This window comes from Astyanax mexicanus, chromosome 1 (assembly GCF_023375975.1).
Source record: "Astyanax mexicanus isolate ESR-SI-001 chromosome 1, AstMex3_surface, whole genome shotgun sequence".
NCBI lineage: Eukaryota > Metazoa > Chordata > Actinopteri > Characiformes > Acestrorhamphidae > Astyanax > Astyanax mexicanus.
Genome location: NC_064408.1, coordinates 3,818,916 through 3,831,665, shown reverse-complemented (window position 1 = coordinate 3,831,665; position 12,750 = coordinate 3,818,916). Strand labels below are relative to the sequence as shown.

Sequence of the window (12,750 nt, the reverse complement as noted above, 5' to 3'; positions counted from 1 at the left end):
ATTCACTACTGAAATAAAGTCACTTTTTAATCATATTTTTAATAATTGAGATGCATTAATAGCTTCCATTAAAAAAACACAGTGCTAATGAAGCTTTTATTATGAAGAAAGGAAACTGTATCAGATGATAGGGGACTTCTATTGTATAATGCCCGCTTTTAGCGGATGAGTGAGGACTTTTATTGTGTAATGTCCGCGTTTATGCGTCGTTAGAGGACTTTTATTGTGTAATGTCCGCTTTTATCTAGCGATAGAGGACTTTTATTGTGTATTGTGAGCGCTGTCGCAGTTGTGTGTGTTCGCATGGCTGCAGTGTGTGTAGTGTAGAAATGAGGAGCTGATAATTCTATTTTTACAGAGAGAAATATCTGTAATTCTATAATAATCCAGTAGATCCTGTAGATCCTGTAGATCCGGGTACTGCGGGCTGCTCTACTGAACGGCGGGAATATGGGGGATGATCAGTACCCGATCCCCGAGCGGGATATGAAGGTAAAGTTACAGCGCGCGCACAGCTAACAGCTAATGCTAATCCAGCTAAATACTGTATAAACTACTGTGAACTACAACTTTTATAGCTTATGTCTGATATTAATAAAGTGTATTAATTATTATTAAACTGGTGAAAATCCCCTGGAGCTCATATATGTACTATTTACTATTATAATCTCTCTAATTTAAACTGAAACAAACTGAGCTAGCCTAGCCTAGTTTAGCTAGTTAGCTTAACTTATACCTAAATATCAGTTCTTATTAATCGTATAAATCTGAAATAAACATTTATCAATGTTTTTATCACTAGTTTCTGTTAAAAACTACACTGATACTGTATTACTAGTTAAACGTCTAACTAACATTTATTATTTATTAATAATAGTAACGCACTTTCAAACGTTAGCTAACTTAGCTAACGCTAAGTAGTTACACATGAAGTTGTCACAATGTTGTCAACTTTCTTACAGCGTTGTTTTAACGTTATGTAGATGTTGCACTGCAACAATATTGTCTGAATGTTAAATTGTCTATTTTAGCAACAACGTTGTCCAAATGTTGCACTCTTAGACAACAGTGAAAAAAATGTTTCACTTATTTTTTTGCAGCAATGTTTTCTAAATGTTGAGTTGTTTATTTTTAGCAAAAACATCTGTCTAAATGATTAACTGTTTGTTTTAGGAACAATGTTGTCCAGATGTTGCACTCTTTCAACGTTGTCTAAATGTTAAGTTGTTAAGTTGTTTTTAGCAAAAATGTTGTCTTAATGTGGAACGGTTTAGGTTTTCAGCAACAACGTTGTTTAAATGTTGCACAGATTTTTTTGTAGCAATATTATAGAAACGTTGAAGTGTTTGACTAATCAGCAACGTTGTCTGAATGTTTCATCAATGTTGTCTAAACGTGCAACATCTAAATGTTGCATTGTTAATGTTTTATTAGACTCATAACTCCTGTAAACTACAGTGTACTACAGCTTCTGTCTGAGATTAATAAAGTATATTAATCATTATTAAACTGGTTAAAATCTTCTGGAGCTCATATACCTGTATTTACTATTATAATCTCTCTAATTTTAACTAAAAAAAACTGAGCTAGCCTAGCCTGCTATATATATATATATATATATATATATATATATATATATATATATATATATATATATATATATATACACACAGAGTTAGCTAAGCTAGTTAGCTAAACGTTTAGTTAAATATCAGCTCTTTTTAATAACAAAATTACTGATGTTTTCTACTCTAGTTTCTGTTAAAAACTACACTAATAACGTTTTCTAAACGTCCTTTAAGAATATAGTTTACGCTAGCTTACTTGCTAGTTGTCACAACGTTGTTTAGTTTCTTACTGCTAAGTTTCAACATTGTCTATAAGTTTCACTTTCTGTTCTTATACACAACGTTTTCTAAATGCTTAGCGGTTTATTTTATCAGCGTTTTCTTAGTGCATCACTGTTTATTTAATCAAAAACATTGTCTGAATATTGAACTGTTGTTTAAGCAACGTTTTCTTCATGTTGAACTAACGCTAAGTAGTGAGCCAGCAAAAACATGTTTTCTCAATATTGTCAGCTTTCTAACACAGTCGTTTTATTATGTTGAATCAATTATTTTTTGGCAACGTTTGTCTAAATGTGGAACAGTTTATGCTTAAGTAACAACGTTGTCCAAATGTTGCACTCTGTTTTAGCAATTTTGTCTAAATGTTGAGTTCTTTATTTTTAGTAACAACATTTGTCTTAATGTTTAACTGTTTGTTTTAGAAACAATGTCATCCAGATGTTGCACTCTTTTATCAATGTTGTCTAAATGTTGAGTTGTTCATTTTTAGCAACAGTTTAAATCTTGCACAGATTTTTTTTTGCAGCAATATTACCTAAATGTTGAACTATTGTCTGAATGTTCCACACTGTTTTATCAGTGTTGTCTAAATGTTGCACTCAACATATTTAGATGTTGTTGGGACAAATGTTGCAATTTTTTTTTCAGTGTATTAGTTGTGTGTCATTTTGTAAACTTATTACCGTTATTCAATATTTATTGCATTTTACCTAGGTTTGTGCTATTAACAATTACAACTTTACAACAGCATCAATGTTTCTTACCATTTAGACTTTATTACTGACTTTTAACAGATTTCTAAATGTTTTACCTCAATAGCCTAGTTTTCTTGCTGTTCTTTTATTTTGCATTTTTTTAAATAAAAATTTAAATCAGAAAACTACTCTACATCTCTTCATGGCTGTCTCTCTCTCTCTCTTTCTCTTTCTCTTTCTCTCTCTCTATTAGCATGAATGTAGTTACATACATTATTGCCAAATCAATTAATAATACAAGTAACAGACAAAAAAAATACTAATAATAATAACAAAAATAAAATACATAACTAAATCTAAAGATTAGAGAGAAAAAAACCCAGTAATATTAAAAAGGTTGGGTTATTAATAAAGAAAATAAGTAAAAGTAGTCATAAAAGCATGTTAAAGTTAGATTAATAAAACATTAAATTAAATTAATAAATAAGTTAATTAATCTCTATTTCTGTAACAGGATTTTCAGTTTCGTCAGATGAAGAAGATCCGGGTGTTTGATTCTCCTGATGATCTGCAGAAGGAGCGCTCTGGTCTTCTGGCGATCTCTAATAAGTTCGGCGTGACGTTTGTGGGTCTGGACAGAACTCTGAAGGTTTATCTGACTCGGGAAATCATCGCCGCCGCGAAAGTGGATGGAAACATTAATGAAATCGGTAAGAACTGATCGGTTTTACTAGATTGAATTATCTATCTGCAGCCTGAGGAGCCATCTTCAGTTCTAATGGCTGGAGAAAGGTTTTAAGATTTTGCGCCCTGTTTTAGCGGTCTATAGCGAGCAAGCGTGTCATTGTGTCTTTGCTATCGTAACGACGGGAAAAGTACACCTTGCGCGGCTTGACATGCACAATTATCACACTATAAGGCCCACTCAAAATCATTTAATTTCTCCAAAAAACGTCAGAGTGCCTTATTATCCGGTGCTCCTCATGTATGAATTCTACCAGTCAGGTATTAAGGAGCAGTAAAGACACTCCACTGAAGTAATTAGTTCTCCAGCACTGGGGCTGGAGCAGTATTAGCATTAGCTGCTAACCACGCTAGCTTTTTTGCCGTTCACAGGCAAATATTATCAGCCTGTAGCCTGCTGCTAACCATGGCTAGCACTGCTGGAGCAGCATTAGCATTACCTGCTAACTGCATTAGCTCTTTTGGTTAGCTGCTAATGCTTCAGCTTTAGTGCTGGAGAAGTTTGGGAACCTTAGCTTACTGTAAATAAACAGAAGAGCTTTAATCACCCAAATAAACAGTTTTCAGGAGAGAAATCTGTGTAGATTAACATCCAGTGCTCATTAAACTTTAAAATTAAGTCTTTTTTATTACAGATTTGTTTACTTAGCTTAGCTTTACTTAATATTGTTACCTACTGAATTAGTGCTTCCTTATTGTGTCTCTTAAAATGGGCCCTATAGTGCGAAGAATACAGTACTAAGTATTTCAATTGATCATGGGTGTGGTTAATTTTGGGGCTTAAAGTGTCTCTTGCTCATCATTCCCTTTAAGAGAGTCAAGTGAGCTCTGACTTTGGTGGATTGCTATTTTAACGGTGCAGCTACCTGGACGTGTCCAACAAACTCTTCTCAGCAGAGGAAACTGAGCTGCTGGTTGACTCTGTGAAGGAGCTCCAGCAGCTCATTTACGGGAACAGCAATGTTATTTTATTTACTATTCTGTTTATTGTTGATGTAAAAGTTGTGTTTGTGTACTGTTACAGTGTTGCAAAGATAGCGATGAACGTCTGACTTTCGACTGTTGTCAGGGTTTTATACAGTCAGTGGAGCTCCTGTGTTTTCTGTTACCAAGATAGAGATAGCAATATACCAGAAATGTACCTAAACACACCTCATTTCCAGAACACCCATCAGTGTAGATATATTCAGAAACTCTGCTGCTGTTTAAACCAGGCAGGTTGAATCTGATTGTCTGCAGTGTTTTGCAGTATCTGAATGTCTAGTTTTGGTGAATCCTGGCTGATATCCCTCTGTTTCTGCTCCTCAGTGGAGAATGTAAAGTGTCAGGTGCTGAGTGTGGATCTGCCCATGCACCACCTCGCCCTCAGCAGTGATGAGCTCACGCTGTCTGTGTGTGGGGTTGGCGAGGACGCCGCTCTCACCATGGACTTCTACGACGTCCGCACCTTCTTCAACAAGGTAAATACACACAACAAAGAGAGGCAGAACATTTAATAACACCTAGACTGTTCAGCTAGTCCAGCTAGTGTCCGCTTATACTGCAGTCAGAGCCCTATTAAAATATTGCAATTTTTAAATATTCAGGAACCAAAAGTATTGGACCAAAAATGGTAAAAAAGCACTTTCGTTGCTCAGTTTTAGTTCAAAGACCAAATAATTAAGCAATAATACACTCGATGTTTGTGCTATAGCATGTAATATTGGCACTGCTGTGCTGCGGTGGTAGGCACGAAGCCACAGGCCAAGTACTGTAGATCATTACTAGTTTTACACGTTCTAGCACGAACCTCAAGTGTATTATTGTGATTATACCACAGTTCCAATATCACTGTTTATTGAAAGATTTTGAGTTAAAGAGGAGGAGAAAATATGATCAGTTTTGTTCTAAAAACTCCACCAGTTAAAATAGTTCCATTACTGCTCTGTTTGTAGCTGCGCTGTAAGCTCTGCATTATCGACCATTTCAGTCAAAACTTACTGTAAATAAACACAAGAGCTTTACTCACCTAAATAAACAATATTATCAGCTCGCCGACCAATCAGCTCAGAGTAGCGGTAATGCTAGTGCTTTACAGTGTAAAACCTGTTTTCTGTAGATAAACTGAGATATACAGCCACGCTTTCTTTGCTTTATTATTAAAAAACAATTTTCTTTTATCTAAAATGACATAAATACTCAGAACAAGAAGTCATTATTATTTTTATTTGAAAGTTTTTAACTTTTAGTTTTTAGCTCCATTCACCCCCATTATTAAAGGATTCACTTGTGGGCTCACTCTAGAAGTTAATAGTGATTTACTGATATAACAGGAAGACAGAAAGTGACTCTTTTATAAACGACTTTGGTAATGCAGGAGATGTGATTTGGACCCGTGGCTCTCTTTCTCTTTTTACTGAATTCCATTAGCAGTAGGTAGCCGCTGCACCTGACTCCCAGTCGCCGACTGAGTCAGATATCTAGCATGCCAAATATTTGCCAGTCGTTTGCGGCTGGTTGGCAATCAGTCGGCGACGGCTGTAGTTCACATTATGCAACTAAACGAGCACAGAGAGATCCCCGACTTCCCTCTGAACAGCGTTTTTGTCTGCAATAAACAAAAAACTGTAGGTGACTGAAAAACTGGGCTACAATCATGTAGTATGAACCTGGCAAAAGGCATCAACTCGGGTCTGCAAAGCACGGTCTAACAAGAGACAAGCCTCTTCTGAAGCTGACACACAAGAAAGCCTGCAAGCAGTTGGCTGAAGACATGGATTTTTTGTCCTTAAGGCTAATAATCAGTTCAGTACATGTTGTTTTGTTAGATATGAATAAAATATATTAGGTCTAATGTTTATTAATACTTCTTTTTGCAATGACGCTCATCTTTCCTGCAGGCCAGACAGGAGAAGCGTCCGTTTGCCAGTTTTAAGCCCGAGGCTGCGCTGGGAACTGCAGTGCAGGACCTGAAGTGGAGCCCGGTGGACGGGTTTAAGCTGGCTGCCTGTCTGTCTGACGGCAGTATGATGATTCTGGATGTGATAAATGACGTTGCGCTGGTGGCACAGCTTCCTGCCACTGTGGGAATCACCTGTGGTGAGTTTATTCTCCATTACTCATACAGAGATGGATTAGACTGGGAATTATATCTGTACATCTGTATTAGCCTATATATATATATATATATATATATATATATATATATATATATATATATATATATATATATATATATATATATATATAATTTATGTATTTTATTTTTCATTTTTTGGAATCATCTGTAAGAGCCGATGCTTTTGCATATTTACTGTATGCTGGAAAAGGAAAAAGGCAATAGGTCCAATTTATTTATTTATTTATTTTTTATATTTTTTTTTGTCCTAATGAATTGCGTAAGATTGAGATGTTATGTTAAGTGAAAATTAATGTTAGTAAAAACAGAATGCAGTGATTAACAAAACTTGTAGGCCCATATTTTGTTCACATTAGAGCCTATAACATATATTAGATGTTTGTAAAAAAAAAAAATTATTTATAACTTCTCAGTGCTGAAAAGGGACCAGCCGATGCTAGCCATGCTAATTAAAAATGTATAGGTTTAAGCTAATTTTTATTTATTTTTATTTGATTCAATAGATCTATTGTTTTCTATAAACTGTTAATAAAATAATAATATAATAATAATAAAAGCAGGTTTAAAGTTGTGAACAGTCTAGTCTGACAAGAGTCAGTATTTAAAGTATTGTGGGAAGTATAGCAATATAATATGTGAAACTTTTTATTAAGGTATCTGGAAACATGAACAAATGTTTGTTTCAGGTTAATTTTAAGTTTGCAAAGTATCTTTATCTTTAAAAATGTGTTCAATGATTGCTTTGTATCTTTAGGGTACGTACGATCCTGAAAAACCTAATATAACATAGAACAGCAGCAGAAGCTCCTCAGATAAAGTACTGTTCTCATATTTCTCTCCAGGCTGGAGAGAACCTAATATAATCAATTTAATTTTTGGTTTATTGTCCATGTCTGCGCTGATATTTTAAAATCGTATGGTTATGAAAATTTGCCTTGAACGCCTGGAAAAGTCATGGAAAAATCATGGAAATGTATTGGTTAAAAAGTGTATGAACCATGTAGCTCATAAGGTCATACCAGTATCTTAGGGATACAGAAACTCTATTTAATGGTTGTGTTGAATCATTGTGTGTTCCACAGTTTGCTGGAGTCCTAAAGGGAAGCAGGTTGCTGCAGGAAAGCTGAACGGGACTGTGGTTCAGTACACTCCCGTAAGTCTCTCTCTTTCAGTTACAGTCTACTGATGCAGCCTGTTACCTCCACTTCACTCAGTCTGATCTGATTGGCTGTATGTTTGTGTTTACAGATTCTGCAGGAGAAGAAAGTGATCCCCTGTGCTCCTTTCTACAGCACTGACCCCGTCAAAGGTATTACACAGCTTAGGCTATTTTATATTTAAGCAATAGAACACGAGAGGGAGTGTGTTATCACAAATAACATCACGGCTGTGATCCGGTCGTAGGCACGTGCTGAAGGCGAGTAGATTATCACAGCCGTGATGTTATTTGTGATAACACACTCCCTCCAGTGTTCTATTGCTTTTATACAACAGCTTTCTTTTTTCACAAAATGAATAAAGAAAATAAATCAAAAACTTTAAGAAATTCAGAATGAATATGCTTTAATATGGACTGAGCCTTCCGCCAAAAAGTAGTTCCACCACAACTGTAACAGAACTGAAACTACAAAACAGTGTATGGTTCATACAGACTAACACCACGAAAGTTAGCTTGAAAGTAAGATTGGGAATAAGTGAAGATGGTACGTTAGGAGCGTGAAATAACGCTAATACTCTCCTCTCCTGCTCTGTGGAGTCGTCTTCAGGTGAAAGCTGCGTGTTTTTTTGAGCATTTCTGCTTGTTTTTGCTGGGTGGTGTTAGTGGTTTTAGCTAGCTGGCTGGACTGTGGTTAGGTTAGTGTAGCTTGCTTTAGCTCAGCATTAGCTTAGCTTAGCTTAGCCTAGCCTGGCTGGTTAGCGTTCTGGCTCTCAGACGGCATTAGCCGAGCGATTTTCTTTCCCTTTTTTCCACAAAAGACGAGTCAGCGCTGTGGGCGAGCGTGCCACGGCTGAGCGCTAGCCTGTGCTAAGCTAACGCTGCTGCGGGTGTCCTGTGTGTATATGCTGTTACTCGGCAACGCATCAGCGGAGTGATATGGGTTTAGTCTGAGAAGGCCGTGATGTTATCACATATATCAGCACGGCTAGAACACTTCTCAACCAATCAGATTGTGAGGTTGGAACTAACTGTTGTATAATGGCTGGTGTGTAGCCTTTAAGAATGGTGATACTGCTGGTTGTGGTATTGTGCTGACCCCAATGCTGTAGAGCAGAGGTCACTAATAGGCGGACCGCGGTCCGGGTCCGGACCCAGATGTTGTCCAATCACAGGCGAAGTACACAGTGAGAAGTGGAGTCAGAGAATAAAGCGAAAAAGGCTAATTCAGAAAAAAACATTAAAATACTACATATTACATAAAATAAAACATATTAACATTAACATATTTAATGTAACCGAGCGGAGTTACTTAGAGCAATTAAAGAGAAACAACCGAGACAAGAGTGCAAAATATTCCACTTTACTCCACCTGATCAAGAAAAAAACTCTCTCTCTACTCCCAAAACAACCCTGCCTCAAAACTACGGCAACCCCAAGAGGACAAAAAGCATCGTCAACTCCCCCCATCAGTTTTACCCACAACATAATAAACTCTGATACAGTAATAATAATATTAAATAAAATAAAACATCTGGTTTTTTTTTTTTGTTTTGTTTTTTTCTCAGCAAACATTTCTCCATATATTGTACAATATGATTTTTCATTTATGTTATTGTATGTCATGACAGGCAGGCGCAAATCTAATATAAATAAAATTAAATAGAATAAATATAGCATTTTGAAACGAAGTTAACATACAGATTCACACTAATAGACTCGATAAATTAAATTATTGAGGGTGTTTTCATTTATTTTATGATAGGTTGAAAATGTAATTATTGTGACAGGCCTATTTAAAACAATACATATTGTTGAAATATACTAGTTTTTCAGTCTTTCAATTGTTTATGATATTAATAAAACACTGACAGAACTACTATATATATATATATATATATATATATATATATATATATATATATATATATATATATATATATATATATATATAGGCTTCTTCAGTATACAGGATATAATACTGAATCATAACACAAGTTAAAAATGGCGACGGTCCGGATCTTGGCCTGGCAAAATTTTCTCTAACTGAACCAAACTGAATTCTAATTAAATACCCCTGCTTTAGAGCTTAGACCCGGTCTGAGCCCGTGCACTTTCCGCCCGACCCATAAACTGTCCTTTTGAGCCCGAGCCTGAATTAAACCCAACATTTTTTTTTTAGTAAGTGTAAGCGTTAAAACTGAGCTTTTTGAAATCATTTTCGGGCTGTTTGAATAAGCGAAATCTGTTCAGAATTATGTTAATTAACATTGCAACACTGAAGAAGCATAGACCTATTATTTAAGAACAATTTTTCTTAACAACCGGTCTCTCCGTCTACTCTAATATAATTAACAACAATGTTTATATGAATGTAAAACACTTTCCGAACAAGCACATTTTTAAAAACATATAGCCTATTGAAAAACACAAAAACAACAATAAGGCTCATTAAACCGAAATAGAACAAGAACATAATTTACAATGACTTTCCTCTACTCTAATATAATTAACAATGTTTAAGAATATAAAACACTTTCTGAACAAACAAATCGTATTTATTTTAAGCATATAGCCTGCATGTAAAACACAAGAACAGCGCATTACAACAGTTACAACATCCTAACTTGTGCCACTTTTAATTTAAAACACAGTTTGATTTGTTATTTTACTTTATTGTGATTCAATCAATCAATCTTTATTTTAACTCGAATGTACATTGAGGGCAGCCCTCATTTCCCATGTAGCCGAGCATTTACAGTAACAGGGATTGACATGACAGAGAAAATAAAAGCTAAATTTAATTATTGTAAAATAGCAGTAAATAAAATATAAAAATAGATAAAAAAATAAAAGTAGAATTAGAATAAAATATAGAAATATAAAATAAAAATAAATAAAATTAATAATTATAATTAAGTATGGTTTAGTTGACAAAAGATTAAGATCAAAAGAAAGTAAGACTAATACAACTAAAATGAGTTAAAATTAGCTAAAACTAACTCGTACATAATACAATAAAAATTCAAATAAATAAATGAACTAACAAAAATAAAAGCAATAATACAAAACTATTAAAAATAATAATATAATAACTATAATAATAATAATAATAATAATAATAATAAAAAATAAATAAAATGAAAATAAAATAAGGAAAAGATAAAAAAGGAAATAATAAAATTAAAAGAAGAACTAAAATAAAAGTTAAGAATAAATAAGATTAAGTAAAATAGGAACAGTGATTATCACGCCATAGCTTTATATAAAATAAAGCTTTATATAAAATAAGAGAATGCTGGTGATAGTACTTGTCTGTATAAATCACTTGTGATCTGTTGTGTTTGTTGTGCAGTGCTGGATGTGTTGTGGCTCAGCACCTTTAACTTTGCGGTGGCGTACGCAGCGGCTGATGGATCTCCGGTGACGCCTCCTGATCTGGTCGTCATTTCACTTCCTGTGAGTCTTTCTAGGACTGTCTACGAATTAACACGAGCATTGTGGTGCATATTTTCTGGTTTTATCCAAAGTTTATCCATTTTTCTCATGTTTGGATTAGTACTGGGAGGCATACCTGTTTTAATTTCCTCTACAGTATGTGTTTTTCACATACCGCCGTACCTCTAGAGGTGCAAACGTAGCGTAAAACAGCATCACCAAAGAAGCTAAACTAAAGCTAGCCAGTTAGCATAACAAGCTAACACAGAAGTGTGACAGAGTGACAGAAGATCAGCTCTGTGTAGTCAAACACTCGTCTCGCTCTGTCCTGCTTGGAGAGAAATATGAGAACAATACTTTATCTAAGGAGCTTCTGCTGCTGTTCTTCACCGTAGGAGTGTTTTTATCTAAATAAAATTGACAACAGAAAAATGACCAAAACATTCGCAGTTATTGAAAAAGAGAGAAAACTACGCAATCGATCCACAGCTCAGAAAAGTACACCTCATTCTCTATTCAGCATAAAAGATAAAACTCCCTGAAACTCTGGATACGAGGTGCAAAAAAACTTCAAGAACAGTAACTATAACCCTTTTAAATATATTAATACTGTAGTAGGAAGGATAATATTAATGCACACTGAATGAACGAATGAATTTATTGACTGGAGAACCAAAGGAACTGTGATAAACTGATGAACAGATACTTTAATGCATGTTTTTTAGTTTATTTAAACCTTATTTATTATAGATGCAGACTCTCCTAGGCTATTGTCTGAAGTTACCTTCATTTAAATGCCTTTAAAATCAACGGTTTACTTCTATATTGTACTTTACACAAAAATGTTATGTTGAAAATCACTAACTTTTCAAATTATGGATGTGGTTGGTGGGTTTCTGAACTTCTATTATTTCACTGTTTCACAAAATTTTTATGTACATTTTAATGCAGAAGAAGGATGAGAAAAGGCCGGACCAATACCTGAATTTTGGAGATCTGGTTTACGGCTCGTGCACAGAGAGAGAACACCACTACTTCCTGTGCCACATTGAAGACTGGTAAGATAGCAGTTTTTTAATAGATGAAATTTTTTATTTTTTATTATATTTTCTACATTAACTCAGAACATTATAACAATTTTCTCATTTAAAAAGCATCAAACTACCCTAAGATATTATAATAACAGTAAAATAATATGTATAAAAGACTAGTATAAATCTAGTCTGCCAGGCCTGAACCACACTGCACTATTATTACTGTCTTCTTCCTAATAATACTGAGAAATGCCGGCATTTAAAAAATATGAATTATGATTTTAATTTTTTAAGCAGCTTAAACCATGAATAATATTAAAAATATAATTAAATATATTTTTTGCTAATTCTGATTCTTTCATTTACACTTTTACACAATATACATTATTAAAAGCTTAAAAACTGGTAGGTCACATGGTTTATACATGCATGCACTGTTTGATTTTTGTACTGGTGATTTAAATTATTATTCTTTTTTTTTTTTTTTAATTATTATTACACACAACTCCGATCACTAGTGATGCCCCAACACCAGGACGGTGAAGACTAACACATGCCTCCTCCGATACATGTAAAGTCAGACTCCGACTCTTTATGAACTGCTGCTGATGCTGTAGCATTTCTGAGTAGCATCACAGCGCTAACGCTCAGAGGAAAGCTCAGCAGCGACTCAGTTCTTATACATCAGCTCACAGACGCAGCCTTGTGCTGATCC

The 12,750-nt window shown here is 34.7% G+C and overlaps 1 protein-coding gene across 7 annotated transcripts in view; it reads left to right on the top strand.

Annotated features, from left to right (window-relative positions):
* Nucleotides 1–270: 270 nt before the first annotated feature.
* Nucleotides 271–12,750, top strand: part of nup214 (nucleoporin 214) — a 104,867-nt gene continuing 92,387 nt past the window's right edge. For all 7 annotated transcript variants that reach the window (XR_007424877.1, XM_049465811.1, XM_049465804.1 and 4 more), the window contains exons 1-8: nt 271–492; nt 3,060–3,255; nt 4,598–4,749; nt 6,169–6,367; nt 7,490–7,560; nt 7,656–7,716; nt 10,919–11,022; nt 11,953–12,059. Coding sequence is in view for 6 of the 7 variants with exons in the window: in XM_049465811.1 (XP_049321768.1) it covers nt 451–492; nt 3,060–3,255; nt 4,598–4,749; nt 6,169–6,367; nt 7,490–7,560; nt 7,656–7,716; nt 10,919–11,022; nt 11,953–12,059 (932 nt within the window). In the remaining variant the exon portion in view is untranslated. The remainder of the gene's footprint in view (nt 493–3,059; nt 3,256–4,597; nt 4,750–6,168; nt 6,368–7,489; nt 7,561–7,655; nt 7,717–10,918; nt 11,023–11,952; nt 12,060–12,750) is intronic.